Source organism: Saccostrea echinata, unplaced genomic scaffold, assembly GCF_033153115.1.
Source record: "Saccostrea echinata isolate AGI-Se365-2 ecotype Australia unplaced genomic scaffold, CSIRO_AGI_Sech_v1 ptg000016l, whole genome shotgun sequence".
Classification (NCBI taxonomy): Eukaryota; Metazoa; Mollusca; class Bivalvia; order Ostreida; family Ostreidae; genus Saccostrea; species Saccostrea echinata.
Genome location: NW_026889765.1, coordinates 23,349,983 through 23,376,708, shown reverse-complemented (window position 1 = coordinate 23,376,708; position 26,726 = coordinate 23,349,983). Strand labels below are relative to the sequence as shown.

The 26,726-nt window shown below is 34.5% G+C and overlaps 1 protein-coding gene across 2 annotated transcripts; it reads right to left on the bottom strand.

Moving 5' to 3' along the window:
* Nucleotides 1–551: 551 nt before the first annotated feature.
* On the bottom strand, nt 552–26,726 carry LOC133188559 (centrosomal protein of 295 kDa-like). 2 transcript variants are annotated; one of them, XM_061324030.1, is made up of 24 exons: nt 26,599–26,726; nt 24,138–24,244; nt 23,504–23,599; nt 22,843–22,947; nt 22,289–22,428; nt 21,960–22,057; nt 21,288–21,385; nt 19,950–20,090; nt 19,620–19,703; nt 18,294–18,393; nt 17,695–17,898; nt 17,095–17,232; nt 16,544–16,704; nt 16,166–16,239; nt 13,739–15,171; nt 13,269–13,402; nt 12,803–13,136; nt 10,958–12,549; nt 10,487–10,712; nt 9,052–9,648; nt 7,965–8,079; nt 3,919–4,048; nt 3,129–3,179; nt 552–789 (listed from the first exon to the last, which is right to left on the bottom strand). In XM_061324030.1, the coding sequence occupies exons 1-24, from the start codon at nt 26,684–26,686 to the stop codon at nt 733–735; spliced, it is 6,303 nt and encodes a 2,100-aa protein (XP_061180014.1). In that variant the 5' UTR covers nt 26,687–26,726; the 3' UTR covers nt 552–732. The 2 variants fall into 2 exon arrangements, with proteins under 2 accessions (XP_061180014.1, XP_061180015.1); XM_061324031.1 differs by lacking the exon at nt 3,129–3,179.

Sequence of the window (26,726 nt, the reverse complement as noted above, 5' to 3'; positions counted from 1 at the left end):
ATAATACCAAACAATTAAAGCCTGGCTGCGTAATTATTTGTGAAGTACTAAACTCTGACAGTAATTAACAATCTCACTACAGTAAAAACACAGTCACACAACCCCTATTTCACCTTCTAACCTGCATTTGAGGTATATACTTGTACATTGATTTGTGCAGGTGTTTACTTGAGCATCAAGATACAAGTGCTGTATTGTCAGAGTTTTTTAAAAAAAAATGCAGAATGTTCCTACAGTTTGATACTACATTTACAAATTTCAATTTCCTTAAGTACATGTACACTAAAAGTTTAATATAGTGAAATACTCTTACTACATGTAATCTTAATTGAAAACTGCACAGTCAATCAAATACCAGTTAGCATCAGGTTGTAATATATATATAAAGTTACATGTATAAAGGATGTCCATCAAAAGGAAAATATATTTTTATTAGAAATTTTATTTCAATATATTTTCATATTTAGATATTATCAATATAGGTATATAAATTAATATTTTGACAAATTTAATATCATATTTTGTACCCAGGAAATTACAGTTGTGTTTTAACAAAATTTCCTTTTAACAATGGATTGTAGGCCCGTCACATATCTGTAAATGCATGTCTTCAGCACCTAGCACACAAAATAAATAAGTACTTTATTTACAATTCTACTGTTAGCTGTACAAATAATGTCCGATGAAATCTTAGATCCACTCCTCTCTCCCTTTCATGCTTGGATCCTCCTCCTACTTAGATTGATGTTTCTTCATTAGCTGCTTTTTCATCATGTTTTCTTGAAGTTTCTGTTTAATGTAATGATAAATCTTAAATATATGGTCTCCATAATCATAAGCATTGAAGTTTTAAAGTCCCAATTTTGGACAGGAAGTTAAAAAAAACGTTGTTCAGAGAAAATGTCATTTTGATGTTAGTATGTCTAAACATTAATGAAGCTTTTTGCATCTAAGTTATCTTCTCCTGGTTCCCAGTAATAATATACAATGTCATATAATTTAGTATATATAATCCATCAATTACCCAATTGTCTTAAGACTAATACTTTAACCCCCTTACCAAACTAATGATAAAACTTAAACACCTCCCTTAGAAGTGCTACCTAATAACTTTAAATACAAGAATTCAAGATGAATTTTACATAAATAATCAGCTTCTAATTACTATATACACCAGTTTCTTCCCTTTGATTTACCCTTTTTTGCTTTCATCTACAACAAAATACAGTAAAATTGCAGATCACCACTGCCTTGCTTTAATGACACATTTTAATGTATACTGAATGTAAAAATCACCTGATCAGTATGGGCAATTTACTGGGCTGAAACGAAATCTAGCAAATTAAAACACAATGACATGCAACTCGTTCACATAAATAATATATCAAGGACCATGCATATATAAGATATGTATCATATGAATGAAAAAATTAATGAAAATTTAGAAACATTGTAAAATTAAAGGATTGCTACATTGTATGTTCTCCTGATTGAATTTTCCCCCCTTAAGTTAGGATAAGTCCCTTTCAAAAACACACGTTAAAAAATCCAGCTCTAGTAGTATAAGTTGATTTTTTGTTGCAGTTTTAAGGTTCACTGACCCTCTGATAAGAAAGGTAAATCTTGAATAAAATGACTACATAATTATTATTCCTGTACAAAATTCTCAAGTTAAAGTGTCATTACTATGAAATTTTGCCCTGCAAAGTAACTGAATGTATGTTCATTTTGATTTTAAATTAATTTTTTTTAGATGAAATCACTAGTGTTAAAAAAAAAAAAATTAACTAAGTGAGCAGAGGGATGAATCTTAAAGAGAGCAAATTACTTTAAAATATAGATTTGAGGCATCTTATAAGACAAATCCCTGATCAACATAGTAAATAGTACCAAACATACAGACATAAAAATCTACCCAAGTATAATGATCTTTCATAAAGATATTCTGTGCCAAACCAATATATTTATAAAAGAGCATGTTCTCTTAATAAAAAGAATATTGTGATTCAACATGCGTTATCTTGACACAAGTCTGCTTAAATCCCATTCCATCACACATCTATATAGTTATACTGGTACATACACACATTTATTTATAGATAATACATTATATACAGAAGGTGAAAGGTTATGCATGCACACAATATACACTCAGTGAACAATTAGGAATTACTCACTGCACACCTTAATGTTTAGTCCTGTTTTAAGAAAAATCAACCCCAACATTAATACAGCTTTAAATCCATATTTTCAAAAATCAAAATGACTTCAATGATGGCCAAAATGAATCAGTTGAACTTAATTGACATGTATATTTAAATATATGTTTTCCTAAAATAGAGACAAGATGAGGAACACATCAGTCCTTTTATCATATTAATATCATGTCCGACTTTAAAGTAATGAACTAAGAGGTGTTTTTTTTTTTTTTTTTTCAGATGAATCCCATCCCCAACCCCTCCCATCCCCCAATGAAGCAGGTGTCCTCAACACATGGGCTAAATAAAACAGAAAAGGAGCCTTTTTTAAGGACTTGACATGCAATTGAAATGTTTTAGGTGAAAATTAAGTTGGTGACCCTTCAATAACCAGCCTAACTAACTGATCTACCTCTTAGTCAGATTTTGTACAGCTATCATACATTTTGGAGCTTTTTCCTTGGGATCATGCATTTATTTAACATGCAGTTTGATTTCTCCTACCATCAAACAATATATTCCTATGTGCATAACACATGCATATTGACTCACAAGGATTGGAATGTCTAATGTCTGTCTGACTAAATGGTGCAGTAAAAGTTAAAGACTTTTTTTGTAAGTCACCTCTTCGTGAAACTTTACACAAATAGCAGTAAAATCACATTTTTATGTAATTATCATTATTTTACAAAAAATTTTGGTTTTAAAAGTTACATCCATCTTTTGAGCAAGAAACTGATTGAGGTCAATATCAAGGTCAAAGTGATACTTCCAAATCTTACTGAATTCATATTATTTGAGAATATCATTTACTGCCAAAATCTTTCGAGATACTTGTTAGTGAATTCATACAAAAAGCATGATCATTTATAAATTTGCTATTGATTAATTGGTATTACAAGGTGATATATTTTTTATGGAGGTACCTACGTCTAGCTTTTGGAGATCGATAATGAAGAGAGAATGGAAGTTATCGGGAAGCTGAAGAGAACAAAACCAAAAATCTTAAGTTTTAGTAGCTTGCTGGTACATTTTATTACATTTCATAAAATCTTACTAATGCTCAGGTTTAGTATATAATATTCTTTTTTATACCCTCAGAGAATCTAGCTTGCTTTCCAAAAGTTAGTTAGGGGATTGGTAAGACTTATGACCCTGCAGGCTCAAAGGGTTCCAGATTTATTTCAGTGCACTCTCAAACTCAAAGTAATAATTTGCACAACAAACAACTGGTTTTAATTAGCTTACATAATTATATTGGAAAGGAAATTGTTTAATTTCAATACATGTGAAGATACACACAAAAATGTGAATTGAAAAATATTGGAGAGGGGCAGGCCAAGTTGTAGCAAAAATTATTTGCACACTGGGATATTGGCATGCATTGCATCCTATGTTTAACACTGTAGAACTAATGTCTATGTCTGAAGAAGAAAATATAGAAGGAATAAAGAGATTTGGTCCATTATTCATACCCTTGTGGATACCTTATACCCCTATAAAAATTGTATTGAAAATGAATAGATGATAATTTCCAAAGATGTTTCATTCATGATACATGTATATGAGAAACAATGTACATGATATACATGTATATTAAATTTTTTTGATGGCCAGCAGCTACAAACAAAAAACAAACTTCAACACAAAGGACACATAACATGACAGAACAATGCTTCTATGAGGATTACATGTACTTTACTGATATTAGACTGCTCACCTTTTGGAACTCCTTGACTTTTTCTGTGTGGGAAGAGGATTTCTGTTTGTGATCATCCTCCGATTTTGACATCTGGTTCTCTTGGTGGGCAATTTTATTTTGTAACCTAAACAATCGAGGATTGTATGCCCTATGATAATTAATGAAAGAAAAAGAAATGCATGAAAACCCCACATGTAAGTGGAAGGCAGGAACACTGGTTCCCACAATGCAACATTTTATCTTCAGTTTGATTGGCTGAAGATTAACATCATGTGACATTGTACAAAACCAAAATCTCACCAACACATAGTGTAATTATTTGGAAAAACATTTTTTTTTAAATGAAATTCAATCCAGTTATTAATCTGTGTTCGAATTAAGAAAATTATTGTAATTGTGCAAAATTTCAAAACTTTGAAAAGTCTCAGTCACTTCAGTATGTGAATTCATTAAAATTGTGTAGGTACACTGTAATTTTGATTAACCACTATGTTTGTTAGACAGATGACAAACACATGAGGTGTAAGGTATTGTCTTATAAAAATGTACACTGATCACCAAAAGTAGATCCAGTTTGTTTTGTATATTATTTTTTATCTTAAAAATTTCTATTATTGAAAATATAAATATCTGAATTCTTGTTATATATGAGGATGCTTGCATTAAATCAACTTGAAATGCTTTCTGTTCTTGAGAAAATTGAAATATCTTACAAAAATCTTTTTTTTATTCCAATGAGAGCAATGTAAAGATATTTAAATCTATCCTATAAGATGTGTACAACTTGAAAAAAAATTGCCTAGACATTTGTGACAGAAAGACCCCCCACCCCCACAAAATTAAAACTTGAAGTCATGTAACCCTACTTGTAAACCCAATCTGGAAACCTTTTGGAATGCAAGTCAAACTTGAATCTAACCTGCATAAAGTTTCATTTCAGTTCAAATAATTCTACAAAATGGATGATTTTGAAAAATTCTTTTACCAGTATATATAATTTTTCCCCCCATTAATTCTTCTTATAAGGAAGATGTCCTTTCTATTTAGTGATAGATCCTTACTCCCAAAGTATGCTTTGGGTAGTTGTTGTGGTTAAATTTGCTGAAGGCTCTAGAGAAGTTGCCAGTAAGCAGCAATTTTTCTCAGATAGCAATTGAGCATCATATAATTTAATCTCTCAAGTTGTTAGATAAGGTAACTACAAACATTGCCAACTCAAGGTTTACAGATTTTTATAGAAGTTTTCTTTACACTAAAAATTTGTATTACTGTGGGGTTACCAATCTGTGACATACTATGCATGAAACTAACAAATATATAGATGGAGTCAATACATGTAGCATGCCTTTTATATACAGATTACACAACAGGCAAACATATTGGTACATGTAATTATGAACAAGGCAGATCTTGAAAGATTGAATATATATAAGATGTAATATAATACAACAGAGGCAGCAACTTCATTAATTAAGAATTTCACATTTTCAATTCTTTGAATATAATTAATTAGCATAATGAAAGATCTAGCAATTTATATATACTTCTAGCCATCACCAGTTAATCATAATAAAAGATGGAAAAATGATGTAGGAATGAAGTCATTTAGTGTATGTAGACTTAATTTCAGAACCAGAAAATATCCAAAATATAAAGCTAGATTTGGGAGCTTTAGATCAGTTATAGCCAGAAATGAGCATTTTAAAGCCAGACTTTGATCAGAAATCAGCAGTTTCCAAAGGCTTCAAGATCACACAACACTTGTAGCAGGGCACTATCTACGTACAAGCCCCAACACCATGCAGCTGGTCTGATGAATTATTTTCTTCGTGAGATTTTTTTTTTTTTTTGCATGAACTGATGAATTAATTTCTTTGTGAAAATAAATTAGCTTTTTTTCTCCATGTGAGTTAAATTTAGGTTGCTCCTAATCAACAAAATTAGGCTTTCTCTTCTTAAGATATCATACAGGTCTTCGCATGATTAAGTGTCGACCTCTAAGTACATGCATATGCAATATATTTGATTTTTAATTACACTGTTTTGTTAAAAAGCATTAATTAATCATTAGAAATATATACCTGATATGTATAAATATATTTAAGCCAAAACAATGTTTTTTAGCAGAAAAAGCTTGAGGCATACACATATTTAACTGTTTGTTGATGCTGGATATTGTATTTTATCTCGTTTTATTGATGTGAACTTTTGTGAATTTAATCAGAACCTTTAGACTATCACCATGAGGACAGCCACCTAGTAACTCACTGAACATGGTAATTAACTGTCTGTGTTAAAATACTGTAAATCACTTTTTATTCGTGAGAATTTTATTTTCGCGTTATTACGTGAGACTGTCTGCCGATGAAAATTTCATTCTCGTGTATAATTCTACTAGTAAAGATTATATACATCGAGTAATAACCAAAACTTGTGAAAATTTCGTTTTGCTTATGAATACAAAACAACAATCTCAAAAAAATAAGGATTCAAGAAAATTTGGTGATCTACAATAACAGAAACTTCGTCAAATTTGGTATGTAACAATCATAAATTCTGTGTACAGCAGTTGATTAAATACTGTAAACCAACTAATATTCATGTCATCTTTTATTCGTGATTCGTAGGTTTAAAATCTATCCACGACATATAAATTTTCGTGAGTGAGGAAGCATTCTCTACAAATACAAAGCAAAATAAATGGTTCGCAGCTATTAATATTTGCGAGTAAAAGTAGGTTACGAAACTCGCGTATATTTCTCGCACAAAAATAAAAGTTGGTTTACAGTAATGTTTCTGATGTAGCTACCTGTTCATTACCATTAAATTCAGACAGTCAGAAAGTGGCTGCATTCATGATGATGTATGTAAGGTTCTGTCTTAGCGGCACAAAGGGTGAATTCACACACACACACAGTGACTAGTTATGTAGGTGAGATTCTAACAGACATTTTGATGCATGAAGCTATTGATAAGAGCAGAAAATTTCACCAATTGAAATATTTACAGACCATCTATTTACATGGTAAATCACTTCTTAAGAATATGAAAATTTCAATATAAAAGTACTGATCAAAATGTCTGTCTTTTAATACCTTCCACTTACAATACACAACATGCAAAACCCCCTAACACAACTTCAGAGATCAGCAAAACATAATACAGATAAAAGATTTATGATAGTCAAACTTGATCAAATTTAATAATTTCCTCCATCTCTCTGGAAAATAAATATTTACTATTGTACCAGGTGGTGAAAAATCAAGTCTCAACCAGGACTCGAACCCAGGGCCTCTGGTGTACAGTGTCAGCACTCTAACCGCTGAGCTTTGGAGACTAGATATATTGACTGATATTCATTAACCTGGTGACACTACAACTTTGTTTGCAGTAAATAAGAACATGTTTTGGCCTAACAACAAATTTTTTCTGCTTACCGAGACAAATTTTGAAAAGAGAAACTCTGAAGTTGTGTACAATATTTTGATTGACAACAAGTACAGATTACATGTTTATGAACATGCAATACAATCAATGTCCTGTGGTTAACACATGATACATGTGTATGATACAATGTACAAACATGATATATGTATATGATACATGATTTTTCTAAGGTACCATGATATACCCCGGTCTCTACTCAACCCCAAATAAAGCTATACTCCATTGACTACATACTTAGCAATTCAATCATTAAGACAAGATACACTTCTCACTTTTCTCAATACAAAACCAAAGTTGCTTAACATGTTATGCTACTAACATTACATTTACGAAAAAATGCATAAATTAGATAAGACATTTTTAAAAAATAAAAAACTTGATACTGAATATTTGAATTCATCATCTTTTTTACTTTTTAATACCAGTAAATAGCATTTTAATCCAAAATTAATGGGGAATCTGGAATCTGAGAGTTACTAAGAAGTGTAGCTTATTTTGTAGTGACTGTGAACACGCCCAGCCAGCCTAGTGACATGGTGATTTGGTGTAATTAGCCTTCACACGGGTATCTACACAAACAGTTGTAGGAATTCAAACACGGGGGACACACTATTTACCTGACATTCCGTTCATACATCCTATCCTCTGAGCTGTGGGAAGTGACCGGCCTCTGGGAGGGGAAGGATTTGGAAGAGGAGGAGGGTAGATCATTGGACTTGGTGGGAGGTGGAACTACAATAAATCACCAAAGTTCATTATTAAAGAGACTAAATTAGCCAAAAAAAATATTAATTACAAATTTAAGTTGATGACATGTTCACTTCAAATTTTACATGTCTGAAAACCAATTTTCCCTCCTGTATGACAAACCTTGAAGCATTTTACAAATATAGGAGAGTTAAGCAGATCACCTGACACAAAGATTCTTGAAAGAAAATTGCATATAGATGTATGAATGAATAAATTGATAAAGTAGTTAAAAAGGAGATGTAGTTTTACAGAATATTTCACTGCTTTTAATGTAAGGGCATGTTCAAAATAAAATAAGATCATATCAAAACTAAATATAACAATCCTCGACTTTCATCTGTAAAGAACTATATGCGGTATATGCACATTTTTGCCCCCACAAAAGTCGTATTTTGAAAATTTCTTGAAATGTGCTGAATTGTATATATTGTGTGAGAAATCTAAATTAACAAAAAATATTATAGTTTCGAAGTAGATTATTGGCAACTTTTGTTTCTATGACGTCACAAACTATTCGGATTTTGTGTTATTTTTCAGAAAAAGGAAAAAATGGACAAAATTTGTTCAATTTTTACTATAAAATTTATAGAGCGCAGGCCTGCTCAAGAATAATATTTACATATTTCATTGATATTATCATTCTACACATTATATCAAAATATTGAGTCGGAGCAGACCTGCGCTCGGTGACTTTTACTCAAATTATCGACGTAATATACACTTTTTCTGTATATATCATTGAAATTTTGAATTTACGTCATCTTTCTGACGTCATATCTAACATATGGCGTCATGGCTTATAAAAATATTCAGTGCTTTGAAGTCTGCAGATATTCCCCTGTTTTAGAACATAATTATATATTTCTCCGTCAAAGTTTGATTTTGGGGGCAAATATTGGTCATTACTGAATATAGTCCTTTATGTATACATGTACCTGTATGCTATATGTTTACCTGTGGACTTGATTCCTCTACTCTTTTTCCAGGAGGACAGGGTTTTAGACATACCAGTTCCTCCATTCACGGTCCCTGTCCCGGGTCTCTGGGGTTTTGGCAGCGGGACGGGTTTATTATCCGATTTCTTCCCCATCAGTGTAGATCCCTCCTTCCTAGAGCTGATGAACTGACCCAAACTGATAGGCTTACTGCTGTCTTTACTGGACTTGGTCGCCATTTTCCCTTGAGCAGGTGCCCCTGATCTCCCACCCCGGGGTTGTAGGGCCTTATTTAGTCCTGAGGATTTCTGTACCTGCTGTTTGGCCTCTTTGGCTGTTTTCTCGAGCTCGGACTTCTGCTCTTGGACCTTACTGATCAGAGGGTCTGATTTGTGTTTGGGTTTTTGGTCTGATTTACTATCACTTTCCTCGGGCTCTTTTGACCAGGATACAGGGGGTTTGTTGACCTTGATATCAGAGCTGCTGAACTTCATGGAGAGGGAGAGAGTGGGGCTCACCATAACTGGGACAGCTCTGAAGACATTCTCATCCCCAGCATCTCTCTGTACTGGGACCACAGGTCGAGAGGCACTGTTGTTGTCATTGGTTCGGGGTACTAGAATCAGAAATATAAGACATTATCAAATTTTCATGCTCCAAGTTTGCAATCTTAATGTCAATGGGTTATTAAGTTATGGTCCAGACAAAACTTAGTTGAAGAAGAATAATAAGAAGAAATCTTATTAAAACAATATGTCTTTTATAAATATGAAGGGGAGACAAAATTTCAGCATTCCTTCATGAGTGAAGTAGTAACATGTAATGTACTGCTCGACTTCATGATACTGTCCAGTTTGAGAAGTTGTTGCTTATTTCTTTAAGTCTGAAATCAATCACTGAAATTCAAAAGCTTTAAATTCAAAGCATTTCAGGTCATGGCAATATCATTCAGCATGAATAAATCCTCAGACCTAAATCTGAAGAGGTAAGCAAAGAAAACACCCACAAACTCCTGATGGCTTAGAATTTTGTGTTACATGCATGACAAACTGGTGACCTGTACAAAACAAACAACATCTAGAAAATGCCGGAACAAGTGAACAATGACGTAATGTGTTAACCAGTGATGTTTAGTTTGAACTGATCCCAAGAAATCACATGATCATCAGTGCTTGTGCACCACATGATCATCAGTGCTTGTGCACCACATGATCATCAGTGCTTGTGCACTTATTACCTCTGATTCTTCCTAAAATTAAATAGGAAATTTATTTTCAGATTAAAACTGCATTCAATACTTGAAAAACTCATGAAATGCCATCAATTATTTCCATAAATAATTAAATTTGAAACAGTCAGCAAATTTCAAAGTAAATGCAAAATTATTTACTGTCCATTATCAGGCAAAATTTGTATGCCACATGAATATTTATACAATCACTAAGGAAATTTACCTGCTAAATCTTGGAAGTAGCTCTCACTGAGTTCTCTGTCTGGAGAACTCCGTAAACTTTGCTCGTGTTGCTCGAAAGACAAGATTGAGTCTCCCCCACTGGTTCCATCTGACCGATGAGTTATTTCCCCTGTCATGTCCTCTGTGTTGTCCTGTCCGGCAATGTCAGAGGTCACGGACAGCAAGGTCAAATCAGGTTCATCCATGATACCACTTTCCATTGTCAACTGTTTACAATACAACAGAATAGGTTAGAGTTGCTTATCACTATGAACATAAATGTGTACTCATACAATTGACGTCTTTTCCACAAAATGAATGCACAGTGAGATTAAGTTCTGCAAATCTGATCATTGTTGAATTGGGCAAGCATTTTCTATTTCTGTTCCACTGTCTGGAAAATTCAAAAGAATTGAAAGAATTTTTTTACTCAAGTATTTTTCCATAAATATTTTTTCTCAGAAAGAAATACCTGTTGAAAACTGCTGCTCTCCAGGTAACTTGGATGATTGTCAGCACTGAGTTCCACTTGGCTCTCAATTTCAGCAGAATATGTCTGCTTCACGGCGAAACTATCTGGAGCAGCCTCAATCTGGCTCTCTGGAGTGGTTAAAACACTAGACACACCCCCTGAACCTGATGGACTAATCTCCCTATTCTTTGTAATAAGCTGTTTATGTTTGGTAATTAAGTCTCGTGACTCTTGCATTAATTGCTCTAAGTTAGCAAACTTCTGTGCCACGAAACTCTCATCCTCTTCTCCTTGGCTCAAGGAAGATGAGGTGTTTTTTCCCGATTTATCAGACAAATTATGTGCTCCAGGACTATCAACACTGTACTGACTCAGGGAAGAATCAGTTTTAGCATGGACATCAGGACTGGACTTGAATGAAAACTGGGTCAAGGATCCCAATGCTTTTGATGGATAGTCTGTATTCACTGTTATCTGGGTCAAGGAGAGGTCATCCTTGGAAGACTGGTCAGTAGTGGTCACTGTAAACTGACTGAGAGAGGACTCATCAGGAAGCTTGGACAGAAGATTATAATCTGACCTGTTACTCTGGTCTGATGTTTGACTCTCTCCCACCTCTGAGACCCGAGAGAGGCCACCGTGACCCGAGACCTTGGTGAAGACCAAAGGCTGGGCTGGAGACTGATGTTCAGAGTCATCCATGTGAAGAGAGAGAGCTCGGAACTGTCCCTCTGACCGGGGGAATGTGGATGATCCTGCCTGGATTTCTGTCTCTTCTGGAGAAGCCGTGAACTGTGATATTTGAGACAGTCTCTTTGTGGATGGTTGCACTGATTTATAATTGGGTGTACTGGCATAGTCTACTTTACCACTGACATCATAAGGATGAGCCTCCGGAGAAATGAATTCCCCTGAAGTGTTATCGGGTATAATCTGAACTCGACTTTGTCCAATAAAATCAAACTCCCTAGTTCCCATAGTGCTATTGTCCATTTTTAAATCCAAGTAGCTGCTGGTACTCTCAGATGTAGATGCTAGACTTGCTGGATTAAGTTCACTGTCCTTTTCGTGTGGAGATACTCTGTTGTATCTGCCATTGTCTTGACTGCTTGGGGAGACCTCCGAGGAGATTGGATACTGGGAAAGCTCTGACTCCAGTCTGCCAGCAGGGGACACACCACCTCTGTCGGATTTATCGCTGGACTCAGATATTGGGTACTGTGACAAATCCATGTCTGAGCCAACTTTGACGAATTCTAGAGAAACTTTTCCCTGCCTCATGTGAACGACATTGTAACTCCTGTCCACTGGTGCCATGTGTGGAGCATTGTCAGCCACACTGCTGTCCACAGACTCCTTAACTGACCTTGAATTCGATTCAACAGAAGCTCTCTCGGGTTGAAGTTTATGAAACGACACAAGTTCGTCTGCCCAAGATTTAGAACTTCGGAGTGACCCGTCTGTGCTGTCACTTTGGGTTTTGGCAGCTTGAGTCTGAACTCCTGACAATTTTTCTGAGCCAGGTGTTACCATGGAGATTGATCCAGGAGTTGTAGAGAGAGTAGAAGATGCATTCAGTTCTTCCAAAGCTCCTAAGAACGAGAATATATTTATTTATTAACCATGACAAATTTTTAAGTTGAAAAATAAAAGAAGCTATTCTTTACTACAAATTATAAAATTCTATGATATCTGAAGATAACTTTATCAAAATTTTCCAAATTTTTAACAAAATTAAAACAAATACTATTTCTTAAATAACTTATTTGGCAAGAACTTCCAGTATAATGCTGCATTTATAATAGGAAATATACAGAGTACTTGTGCACATATGAAGCTTTTTACCAGTAGAGAGTGAGTTGGGTGTGTAGTTCATCATCTTATATGAGTCTTCAGAGTCTTCCTCCTTCAGATTATAAAACACATCATTGGTTTTCTGCTTCAGCCTGTCCAGTACCCCTGGGGAGAACTCGGATGCTCTGGCCATCACCTCATTCAGTTGTGCCGTCTTATACCCCATGTCGTCAGCTGTCCGTCTGTCTGTCGGTGTGATTGCTGGTTCCACACGAGGTGGTGGCTGATTGCTTTCTATAGAGCTCCTCTCAGTGGAGGACAGGCTGTGGCGACTGGATGCCGTGACTCCAGAATGTCTAGCACTAGAGGGGGATGTTTCTACCTCCTACAAATCAAATTATTAATGTCATAATAATAACATAAAATGTACAAAACCTTAAATACAAAAATTAACACACACTTTTAAAGACAAGTAACATATGCTGATAAATTCTCGTATGCAATTTAAAGGACTTACTTGAATAGTACTTAGTTCATGAGGCCTGTGGTCTCCTAGTAGTGTTGCCATTTTATTGGGAGGGGCTAACCTTTGACTTGGTTTATCTGCCATGGGTGACTGGTCATCAGAGAACTCTACTTCTGAAGAATCTTCTGCAAATATAATTTTGAATTTTCTTATTTAGATCCAAGTAAACAAAGCATATACAATGATTAAGAATAAAAAAATTCTCTAAAATGTTTTTTTTAGAAGAAAAGAATTAGAATCCAGATACTGTGAAATCACTAATTTTTGTGGGGGTTTAATTCATGTCTACGAATGCCCGCGAATTCATGTCCTCCGAGAAATGTAAAATATCAAACAAATACCGGTAACAACATAGCACTTCTTCAGCCATGAAATCAAATCCCAACGAACCAATTATTTTTTCCTCAAACCTTGAAAAATTGACCCCATGAAAATATGTATATAAGTATTACAGTACTTACCCTCTGAGTCTAGTAGAGGATCTTTTGGTGGTGACAGCTGTGGAGGTGGCAGCTTTCCCCGCACCACCTGGTGGCGCTGTAGAATCTCTTCCTTCTGTCTCTGTATGGCCTCTAACTGCCGCCTCAACTCCAGCTGCCTCTGCTCAAAGATGTCATTTCTCTCTTTGGCGGTGCTGAGCAGGGAGAGGTCCGACTCTGCAGTGGTGGAACCAGATCTCCTCCCCGGTAATGCTGGACTCCCCCTCTCTGTGGAAGAGGACATGGTAGTATCATTCAGATCTGTGGTTTCATTAGCAGTGGTTGAGCCTGGGCTTGGTTGGTAGAGTGGTGATTTTCCTGGTTTCCCTGGTGTTTCGTGGATTGTATCATCAGCATCAAAGGGCAGAGATTTCCTCACTTTTTGAAATTTATTTTTTCCGTTCTCTGTTTTGGCTTCTGGGGGTTGCTGTTCTTCTGCTGGTCCAGAGAGTCTGGCAGAGTAGTATGGATTACTTGCTAACTGAGATAGAAGGGACGTCATAGCAGCCTTGTTTGGAGAGAGAGTTTTTGAGGTTAGAAGCTTTGGTTCCCCCTGACTGGTTACTTGAACACCTTCACTGAATCCATTTTCTGCCTGCTTTGCAGAGCCATCCACTGGAGACTTAAACTCCAGCTGAGGAAACCTCTGAAGAAGCTCTTGTCTTCGTCTTTCGATTTCTGCCCTGGTCTGTGCCAGGACCCTCTTACTCTGTTCATGCTTGAGTAGAAGTTGTTGCTGGTATTCTTTTACTTTCCTCATGTGTTCTGCTTGTAGCTGTGACTGTGTTGGCACAGTCATTGAGATTGTGGAGGGAATTGGCAGTGAAGGGGTAATGAATGTTCCAGGTGCCCCTGAACGAGCCATGGCTGGCTGACTAGCACTCACGTGAGGTTGGATGGAAGCAGTAGTTGTAACAGAGGGTGCAGAAAAATATGAAAATGGTGGGGCTGTCTGAGCATTTGGAATGGATGAACTTGATGGAATGGTATACTGAGAAAGAGAGGGAGGCTCCACCCAACTGTGAGAGGAGACTGATGCCATGGATACCTGAGAACGAATGGACTGAGGTGGTTCTGCCCACATTTGCCCATTAAGAGTTGTCTGCCCATTCATTAAGGGTGCTGGTGGAAAATTATACCCTTGAGATGTCTGTTTTACTTCACTTAATGACTGCCCATTCTGAACTGGCTGGGGTACAGAGGTGTACTGTGGCTGAGGAACTTGGCTATTCTGTGGATATCCAGAGGATGATGATGGGGCCTTCATTCCTTGTTGTTGCTGATAAACTTGGCCATTAACTGTGATGTTTTCCTGGTCATATCTTGGTGAAATGTTCCCTCCAACAGAAGTGTTGAGCTGTTGTTGTCTTCTGTTCAGTTCCTGGAGCTTCTTCTCAAGCTGTCTCTTCTGTTCCCTGTAAAAAATTCATCCAAATTATTGTCTTAGAAAACCACTATTTCTTCCATAAGATACTGTAAACCAACTTTCATTTCGCAACCTACTTTAACTCGCAAATATTACTCGCTGCGAACCATTTATTTGGGGTTGTATTTGTAGAGAGTGTTTCCTCAGTAGCGAATATTAATCGTCGCAGATTGATTTCAAAATGACAAGTCGCGAATAAAAGTTGATGTGAATAATAGTTGGTTTACAGTACTTTATAAAAAAGAGGGAATTAGAATGCCTTGTTTTATTCAAAATTTTGATTTCTGTATAGATGGTATATGGAATCTATAGTACAGAAATTTCAATATCATTACAAAGAAAGGAATGGTAATCTAAAAGTAAAAAAAAATATTAGTGTGTGCCTCACTCTCTTTACAATATGATGTGCAAATGTTAAATTTACTCAATATAATAATGAGTTAAATCAAAAAATGCAGGTCACACCTTTTTTAATCTTAAAAGCTCTTTGATATGTTCAATTCTTTACATGACTGCAAACACTAGTGTTTTGTGACAAAAGCTATAGGATCTGAGTGGGGAAAAAAATAAAGTGCTTAAAAAACTTTCAAAAATTCTACAGTATCTATTGTAAAAATCTTCTTATAATTATCACCCATACTTACGCTGCATGTGAACCAATGACCATTAAATCTAACAGTGGTCTATTAAAACAAATTTGTATTAACACCAAAAACTTCTAATAAAACTAGTATTTCAGAAATTTCATATACATGTATTTAAAATTAGAATAAACATACTGCAGATTTCATATACAAAGTACATGTAAATAAAAGTACTTCAAGGTATACATATATTTAATAGTAGAATAAGTGTACTGCAGATTACATATGTAAATAAAAGTATTCTTCCAATAAGTGCAATACATGTTAAATAAACTTATTTATTCCATATAAAACACCAAATTTCTACACTTCTTCCAAACTGAAAAAAATCCAGCTTACTCTATTTCCCTCTGTTGTTCCAAGACATCTTCTACGGAACGGACATTCTGGCCACCAAACACCGGCTCCATAACCTGCAACAATTTTGAAAGTAAGCATTTTATATATATAAGTAGATTTCATATGTGTACATTGCAACATAATAAACCTACGTTTTGTAACTGGACTTCGAAGAATGAAACTTTTAAGATTTTTTCATTGTACATGTATTTGAAATAGAAATTTGTTGGAATATAAAATAAAACATCATAACAACTGATGATATACATGTACAATGTATGTCATTAGAAATGGGTGCATAAAAAAGAGCATAGTATGTGAACTACAGTATGATGAAATATAGTATAAAATCCATAAAACGTTCATTAGGTTAAATACCTGATTTGCTGATTCCCTCTGTCCTGGCCTTGACCTCTCCTGGGGATAGTGATATATTTGTTGCCGTGGTAACTTTTCTGGTTGAATGACTTTGACAGGTTCTACATTCTCAGTGCCTGGTGAGCCTTGTTCTGACAGGGAGTACTCAGAGAGGGTGGCAGCTAATGAACAAAAATATATATCATTTACAGCTCTAAATTACAGACTGCACCCTTCTGGTTACTGTATAATCAGTTATTGGTTACTGTGCAATCAGTTATCTATGGACACCATATAGGAGGTTAACTTTGGTGCTGTTATAGTGCAAGGATTTCATTTACAAGTAGTGAAGTATGCCATAATAGATAACATAAATTCTATCATTAAACAGACTGAATTTTAGACTTTGCTGTCGACAATAATTTTTGAGAGCCCCCCCCCCCCCCCCCCCCCGTATTAATTCACTAAAAGTTTGATTGCTGCAAACATTTTACAAACAGAGTTTCTATGGTAAGTTTCCACTGGTAACTGTCTCCCCATTTTTTTCCTTATCACATAAAATCAGTGTTTACCTGTGCTCTTCCCTGGGGATGCCTGGGCGGGTTTGGTTGTCATGGATGCACCTCCATTAGGAACCTCCTGCATGGATTTAGACATCCATTCCTGTCTCTGGGACTTGATTCTGTCCATCAGTTTCTTCAGAACTTTCTCTGTTTTAAACAGTATATAAACTCAATTCAGAATTTCAATCTTCCTGTCATAATCTTAAGGTTCAACATCCCTCTGCTCACTCATGTAAAATTCTGCTTTACCGCTCATATTTTTCCAGAAGAAATCTAATTTATAATTCTAATGCAAGCAATTTCAACATATCTTGCAGAGCAAAATTTGACAGAAATTGTTGTCTTTTATCCTGACAGTTTTACATGATTGTATAAAGGAATAATAACCATCTGCCCCAGACAGAGTTATCTCTCTTATCAAATAGTGATGAACCTTAATACAAACCTATGCGAGAATGATTTTTTTGTGAATAGACTGTATTGAATAAATATGCGAAAATAAAGTTCTGGCAACTAAAAACTTATTAAATTTTATAGTACCTTGCTTCTTCTGTACAAGGATATTATTCTGATAAGTTTTTGTTTTAGACAGGTATCAATAATTCTTACCTGGCTGTTTCTGAACACTGATGTCATCCTGGGATTTCTGTATGTTGGAGGTATCCTTTAGTATGGTCGGGACCCTGGAGACAGGGGGTTGCTGTAAGGGGGTAGTTGTGTCTGTCAGGACTGATGCCTCAAGGGACTCTGTGGCTGAGGGAGTGTCTGGGGGAGGATGGGGGTCAAGAGCAAGACTCAGGTCACCCATGTAATCTAGATATCAAGGAAGTGTTTTAAGCTTCATTGAACATCTCTATAAAATTTAAAGATTTTTGAAATTCTTCGAGTTTTCTACTTTACTTCTTTTGACAATTAACGGGGATAAAAAAAAAGCAAAAATTTATTTGAAAACATTCAAAATACATAAAAAAAAAAACTTAAGTAAATAAAAAATCGAGTTAAATCTATTGTCATACCACAAAAAAAAATTCACCAGGAAAAAAAAAATTCCTTTCCAAATTTGCATCCATTGTTTGTTAAAAAACACAGATCATTAATTGAACTGCAACTCTCTTTAAATCATTTGTAGAAGCAAAGAAAACAGAAGGATCAGGTGTACAGGAAAGTTTTAATGATTAACACTCAATACAGAAATCTGCTTCTCATACTTGTGTCGGCCATGTACATGTCCTCAAATGCCTCCTCCATGTTCTTCTGTCGTTCATCTTTGTCCTCCAGTCTCCGATGTGGGGGCTCGAATACCAGCTTCTGAAACAGACAAAAAAAAGGTCTCCTCCTTTAATGAAATAGATGTACTTGTTAAATTTTAGTAGGGATGGAAATCAAATACAGAATTGTAATCAGTTAACTGCAAAACATTCCGACTGATTAATCACTTTATCATATCAAAATTCACATTTCGTTGACATATTTTTAATTAAGCTTTAAAAGTAGACTAAAAAAATGTTAAGAATATCCTGCTTTTGCCCGATCATAAAACTATTTAATATACCGGTACATACATGTATTGTATTTCAGTTTCAATAGGCAAAAATATCAAAAAAAGAAAACCATGAACATTCCTGAGATATCAGACAGATTGATAATTTCTCAGACCAGATGTCACACAAGATCATTCTGCATTGTCACCATAAATCTGAACTAAGTCCGAAACTATCACTTAAATTGCAATCTTTGTTTCGTAATATACAGTAATTTGATAGATAACTGCAAAGGATAAACTCAGTAAGATATGCATTATAACTGTTCACAGTAATAAATGATGATTAAATTATTATCAAAAAAAGAAATATGTGACAGGCTGGATAAGGAAAAAGTGTTTAAACGGTAATTTTAAACACTTCCCAAACTGACCAATCCCCCCCCCCCCCCCCCCCATCTCAATCCGAAGAGCCTTAATTGCTTCCAAATCAGCTTAAAAAGATGAGAAAACACTGATGTTCTTCCATTTTTTAATTGAATTTTAAAGAAAATTCCATTTAAATCTACATATTTTTTCTTTCTTCAACTAACTGATTACAGATTTTCTAATTGATTACCATTGTTTTGATTGAAAAAAAGGTAAACCATTTCCAAATTATCATCCCTAAATTCAAAAATAGAGACCAACATTCTTTTGTTTACAAATCATTTAAACCAGTTTCCCAATAAAGGCAAAATCACAAATCTTTATTTTACCACAAGGAGGCATTTCTTTAGTTTTATACTGAGCATTCTTTTTGAAATCATGGACATAAAAATGATTGAAAATGACACAAAATAGAAAAGCCTTAAAAAGAGCCTCTTAGTATCTTTTCCTTAAGGATTTTTTTTTTTTTTTAAACTTTTAGCCCTACTCATGCCTTGGTTTAATTATTATCCATTACTGTTTTGTTTGCCACTTTTTTGATTAAAAATTCCCTCTTGAAAGAGTACAGGACCCTGTACTAAAACGGAATAATTAAGCCCTAATACTCATCTCTATGGACACTTACTGGGATATTAGCCACCACCTTTTGTCTCCTGTCTCGGTCCCCTCTCTGGAGGTCACTGAGGTCATGTAAAATCTGGTTGTAGTCCTACATTATTACAAAATTAAAGAAATTAGTTCACATCCTTAATCTTTTATACCAAACATTAATAATGAATGTTGAGAACTACCTAAGTTCTGAAACTTTTAATCAACCTCTGTCACTCATATTGTTTAAAATAAAATATGATCAAATGATCATTATATCATTGAGAGGGCATCAAATATTTTTTTCAATGATTTCTTAATTCAGATAATTTTTAGAGTTTAAGAATACTTAAGTCTTTAATCTTACATGAGAGAGAAGCTCTTTCTCTAGGGCATTATTGTGCCTCACTCTGGCCCTGGACAGGCGGTCGTTATGGAGACGGACCATTTCCAGGTCCATTTCTTTTGTCCTTAGTTCCTCCTCCTCTGCTGCTTTCCTAGCATCTTGCTAAAAAATTAAAATTTCTTTACAGAACTTGTTTTTATGAAAGCTTTGTAAGTACGGTCAAACTTCATTATCTCAAACTTGATGGGACCAAGGAAAAACTTTGAGATATCTGAGAATTCAAGATATCGAGGGTAAAATACTTAAAGTGGTTGGAACTTCCAAATCACTTCGATATATCCATGGTATTCTAGATATGAGTGTTCAAGATTCCGAAGGTTCTGATATGTTAAAAAACATAGCCTGTCAATTCCCTGTGTTATTCTTTTTGTTCAATTGGCAATTTTAAATTCTGGATAAGACTGTACATTTCTAACATCTTTGAATGTATGCTTGCTTTTTGCTGTAAATGGACTTGATAGCCTGTATTGTGTCATTGTGTATTGTGTGCATTGTCTCAATGTTTCTTGCCATGTCCTGTTACATACAGAATATCATTGATGGTATTACCTGTCCTGTTACATACAGAATATTATTAGGGCTGTCACGGTTCCAAAATTTTTCGGGTCGGGTCGGTTCTGTAAATTTTCGGTTCGGTTTCGGGTTTTTCGGGTCGGGTATTTACATTTACTATAAACCTTAATTTCATGAATTTAACTTGAAAAATCTTTATTTGTTACATTAAATTTCCATTGAAAACAAGTCTTAACCATGCGAACGTCTAGACATCGGTGACTTGGCCTACTATTAGCCACAACCTGACCATTCCTGCTCGTTTTGATAATTATCTAATACTTCCGTGACAAGTGATTTGTCATGGAATGAAGTAGATTTCAGTTGTGATGTTTATTTATCACTGTTATCGTCATCATTTCTTTGATTTCGACACCATTTTTTGTATTGAACAGACTCTAATATATAAACCAGACCTGAACCGAAATCCAGAAAAAATGGAACTGGAACCGAACCGAACAACTTGGACCGCGGTTCTCGGTTATTTCGGGTACTCGTGACAGCCCTAAATATTATTGATGGTATTACTGTAGATTCCTAAATATACGCGAGGAATTAATTATCGCGTAATTACGCGAGAAGCACCACTCGCGAAATGAAATTACCCGCGTTAATTTTTATGGTGCTGAAATCAATGTAAAATCCCTCGATCAACCGTCCACTCGCGAATTATTGTTCTCGCAATTTGACGTTGAAGAGCCATTTCGCGATAATAAGTACTCGCGAAAAATAAGGAATCTACAGTACCTGTTCTGTAGGTTTAGCTTTGTCCACAGCGTACTCCTCTTTGATGTGGTAGTGGGTCGTGGTGAAGTTATCAATGTCTGTCATCTTCACGGACTTCCCTACAACATATATCTCATTCAAATTCACACAACATACATGTTACCAATCTAATACACAACATACATGTTAACAATCTAATATACAACATACATGTTACCAATCTAATACACAACATATGTTACCAATCTAATACACAACATACATGTTAACAATCTAATATACAACATACATGTTAACAATCTAATACAAAACATATGTTAACAATGTCATTAAAATTCACACAACATACATTTAAATGACCTAATTAAAATTCACACAACTTACATGTTAACAATCTCATTAAAATTCACACAACATATTTAAATGACCTAATTTAATTTCACAAAACCTACGTTTAAGCAATCTAATTAAAATAAGATATTTCCTGTCAGCTGATTTGTCACGATGACATATCAAAAGACGAGAGATTTTATTAATAGACTGACATCTGTGTAAAATATCCCCATAAAAAAAAACATTAAAATGCAAATCAAATTTAAAAACATGTAAATGTAAGATATATAAGAAGTGACATTTACGATCCATGGTGACCTAAATGTTTGTGTTGGTTTTAAATCTGGTTAACAGACTTACTCTCAGGTTGAGCCAGATCTAGAACTGGATCTTTTGGAGGAGGAGGTAAAGAAGCTATATTTTTGGCTCTCTCTTTCTCTGCATCTAAGGCTACTTGTCTGAAATGAAAATTACTAGTTCAGATTTTTTATTTGACATTTGTATAAAATCTATTATATTGACTATACCTTCAATCTAATTTTCTTTTATGTATGTTAAAACCTGGGGAGGAGTTTTCTATCACATGTGCTACGATTGATTACACTGGTACTTTTGTTCATACTTCTAGATTTGTTCATACCTGGCAATGATCTGGTATTTTTTGTTCATACATCTTGATTTGTTCATACCTGGCAATGATCTGGTACTTTTGTTCGTACTCCTGGAACATCTGTTCACGTCGCTGTTTCTCCAGGGCCTGTTTGAACCGATTTTCTGCTCGTCTGTTGGACTCCTGCTGTAAAAGATAGCGCTCTTCCTCCACGTTCACCTGTAAACAGCACAAAGAACGCTTTTAAAGATACTGTAAACATCCTGTAAACATAAACAGTAACCATCAGTCTTACACTGTAAACTTACTTTTATTCAAGTAAGAGAATTATCTCTTACCTTCCTTCATGGATGAATATTTCTCATCACAAACACGTTTCATTTTTTGTATTTATGTAAAATGTTTCCTTAGTCATTAAAAATTAATAATCATGGACGGATTTCAAACTGATATTTATTGGAAATCTTACTCTGTTGACTTTTTTTCTTTAACAAAACAATATCAAATTAGGAACTCTTCTCAATAATTAACACAAATGCAGCTTCCTATAACACACATGCAGCTTCCTATTTACAAAGATTTTATTGATACAAATAATCTGACCTTTGACCTTTAGTTCATCACATGACCTACCTGTTCACTGGCTTCCCGGTGACCTTGACCTATACTTCGTAAACTGTTCTCATACTGGTTCTCCAAATGCCTTATCTTTTCCTCTTTCTCGCTCTCCAGATTATTCTGTGAAAAAAAATTACCTCACACTGATTCCAACATATACACAAGAAGTTCTAAATTAGCTACAGATACAACAGATGGTGTTTAACACTTGGTACATGTGTATACACCCATCAAAATATTTTAAGTGCCAAATAAAATGCCTGATTTACACCATCAGAAATCAAGTCCATATATTATCAAAATTTCTGCTCTATCATATCAATACATTTAATTCTTAAATGGCTGCATTGTGCTAAATAATCCTTGGGATTTTGTCCTCATGACCAAATCAATCATTTATGTTCAATCTACATCTTATTGAATACAGGTATTATCTGGGCACCCTTTAAATTCTGCAGGTAAAGCCTCCATCTAATTAGCATATATTCTAAAGGCCACTTCTTAACAATACCTGCAGAGGGATGACTTTTTATTTTGCAGGATAATGGCGAATTACAAGTCATACCCCCCGAGACGCAACTACTGGAATGGTAACCTCATTAAAACTGAATAAATTGATTTCTGAGCAGTGTTGAAACTTTGAAACATGGGAGCTAACTTTTACTAGAACCTGTACCTGAAGGTTGGATGCCAACTTTTGGAGCTGCCTGTTCTTTTCCTGTTTGACAGCCTGGCGGATCCTAGCAGCATTCAGATTAGATTGCTCTCTCACCTGAACAAATTCACATAATAAATGTAATATGTGTAAAACATCTGCAAATACATGTAGCTTATTAAATTGGCTATGAGCTATCCAGGCTGATATCCACAGTCTCAGACCACTACATTCCTCCCTCCTTCAATTGTCTTTGCCCTAGCAGACACAAGCCACATTATTTAGCCTTTGGCAGGACCTTCACATGCAAGTCCTGATGTGGTCAATGACATCATATATAAGGAAATAGAGAATATTTATGTCTGGACAGAGAATCAAGCCCAAGACCCTTGTATTACTAATAAGGTGCTCTAACCACTGAGCTATAAGAGGCCAATATTTATGGTCCAATACCACTACACATACAAGCAAATTTTATTACTGCTTTTTTATTAGTGCTGCTTTAGCTTCTATACATGTATATTTTATCTTATCAATGAAAATTTCTCTTTAACTGATTTTTAATCACGCCCAAGTCTATGATCACCACCTTGACCTGACTTTTGTACATGTACTGTATACAGGGTTATTTTTGCCCTAGCTAACATTATCTGACCTGCTGAAGCCTGAGTCGTCGTCGTTTCTCTGTCTCCTCCTTCATTAGCCGAGCCTCTTCGTTCGGACTCAGCCGACATCTCCCTTTTTTAGCCTTCATTCTGCTGTCTACAATACAGTTATCATTAAATTAATTATATTTTTTCTGAACTCAACCTAAAGGTAATTAATTGTGAAAAGTTATTTTCATTGGTTATACAATCACTCATGAAATTTACGAAGCAAAATAAAACTTACAAATTAAAATTACACTCACAGACACACAAACACATCAATGTACAACGCACACAATAAAACAAACCCTCGGATGGTCTAAAAATGGAATCCATGGTAATCAAAGTTTCATAATCAATAATTGAAGTTAGTATTGGATGTTTTTTAAATTGAAATCTATCAGGTGTTTATGGATGAATTTTCTTTATGATTATTAAACATTGTATTGGTGTTATAGAAAAAAGCACTCACATACAGAAAAGGGTCTTATAGCGAGGGATGTAGAGATTTGTAAAATTATATAAAATACTTCATGTAAGGATATATTTTAGATAATTCCAGATTTAAAGAGTATGAAGATATTTGATTATATGAAGTCTGTTCAACATCTTTACATTAATTAACATTCAAAAAACAAGAATTTGAGACACGATATTCACCTAACTGTCATATGTTTCTGATAGATTTTAAAAGGCAGAAAATATATCTGAGTGCATGAACAGTTCATCGGCCAGTGGATCATTCAAAATTATAAGAAAACTGTGATTTGAAATTGTAATTTAAAATTGACCTCACATTCTTGACATCCACTTTACTGTTCAAAACAAGGATGAGCTCTACCACTGGATTTTAGAATAAGGGTGGGGTGGAGTGGGGGGGGGGGGGGTAGGGGGTCTCTTCATATGAATATAAATATGAATTAAGATACCAATGCTAAAACTTTTAACAGAAAATAAAAACTAAGCCGGGTTGTTTTATACATTAATTTAGTAATTTACCACTTACCCTCACTCCTTACATATCAAGATATTCAAATATACACTAGTCTCTGATCAACAATGCCAATCATTCAAGCCTTGTAGACTTCATCACATTTATCATAACGTCAATGATTGTATCCCTATGATCATTTTATTCATTTCGTTAAATGTAGCTGCTAGCATATAATTTTTCTGGTACATATATATTGTGTGTATTATTTTAAATAAAATGATACTACCTTGCACATTGATAATCATTTAGTTCATGTAGTATTTAAACTCCTTTTCTTTTTTTTTATGTTGACATGTTGCTGCTATCAATTTTGACTTTCTTCTTTTGTGTGTTTGCCCTCAAGGGCCCCCAAATTGGTCTCGATAAAACATAGAGAAATAAAATCTTACTTCTAATTTCATATTTTTGTTCTTGAACTTTTTATATAATCAATTAGTATCTTGTTAAAGAAATCCATCTATATGCTTTACTGATCAATTACAGAATTTATGAATTTATTTTTAATCAAATTTGTCACTCAACAAATTCATTATTTCCTGCCAATATTGGTACTTCACATAAAAAAAAAATACAGTGTCAAAGTCTGATGAAAATCAGACCATCAGATTGTGTCAGGGATTAAATAATAGAGAAAACCCATTCACAAAAAAAGGTCTTGATAATAAAACAATTGTACGAGATGTTGTATTTGACAATCATTGATAATACACAAATCCCATGCTTAGATATGATTATTCAGTATTTAAATCCCATAGCTAGACTTTTGAGTGTTAAGCACTTGTGCCCTAGTAAAAGACTGCATTTAATGTTTTCAAGTCTAGCTTAGCATTCATTACATAAAGTGTATTATGAATGCATGTCAATCAATTGCAGATTTCATATAATAATAGAATGCTTTTAGAATTACTTTCCACTAGTATTTTAAAATCCATACATGTACTTTAAATAACTACAATATTTATTTTTCTTCATTCAAAAATCATGATTATAGCATATTGTTATGAATGTTCTTTTCATTTAATCATGCATACCATGTGCTTTTGTGCACAACACACATCTCTTTAATTTTCTAAAGACAATAAATTTATACAAACAATAATCATAAGCAAGCATTTTGTGAATTTTAAAGTGTTGAAGAGTAGGGAGGGGGTTAAATACATAAAATTATTTCATTTATATTGACCTTTTGATCTTCTTTATGTTTACAATGTCTGAAACGAATGGATTTTAATATATTACTTTAAAAGAAGAAATCAATTTTTTTGTCTGAAAAAAAATGTTTTTACTGCATGAAATAAATTTCTCCAACAATATTCTATTTATATCCTGACATACCTTTTGCCATTTGTAATAATTAATTCATGTCTATGAAAGGTTAATAAGTAATGATTTAGAGGGTATAGTCTTGGGTGGGTTTGCATATCACTCAGAACTGTTTCAACCCCATACTTTCACCAAAATCAGAGCATACATACTCAATGAATAATTATCTTCACATCCATGCTCAATAAATCCGGCTATCACATGATTTTTTACAAATCGCTTACAGAAAGGTGAAGCCATTGAAACCTGTCATCAGAAGGTGTTGATCATTGCTTTATCA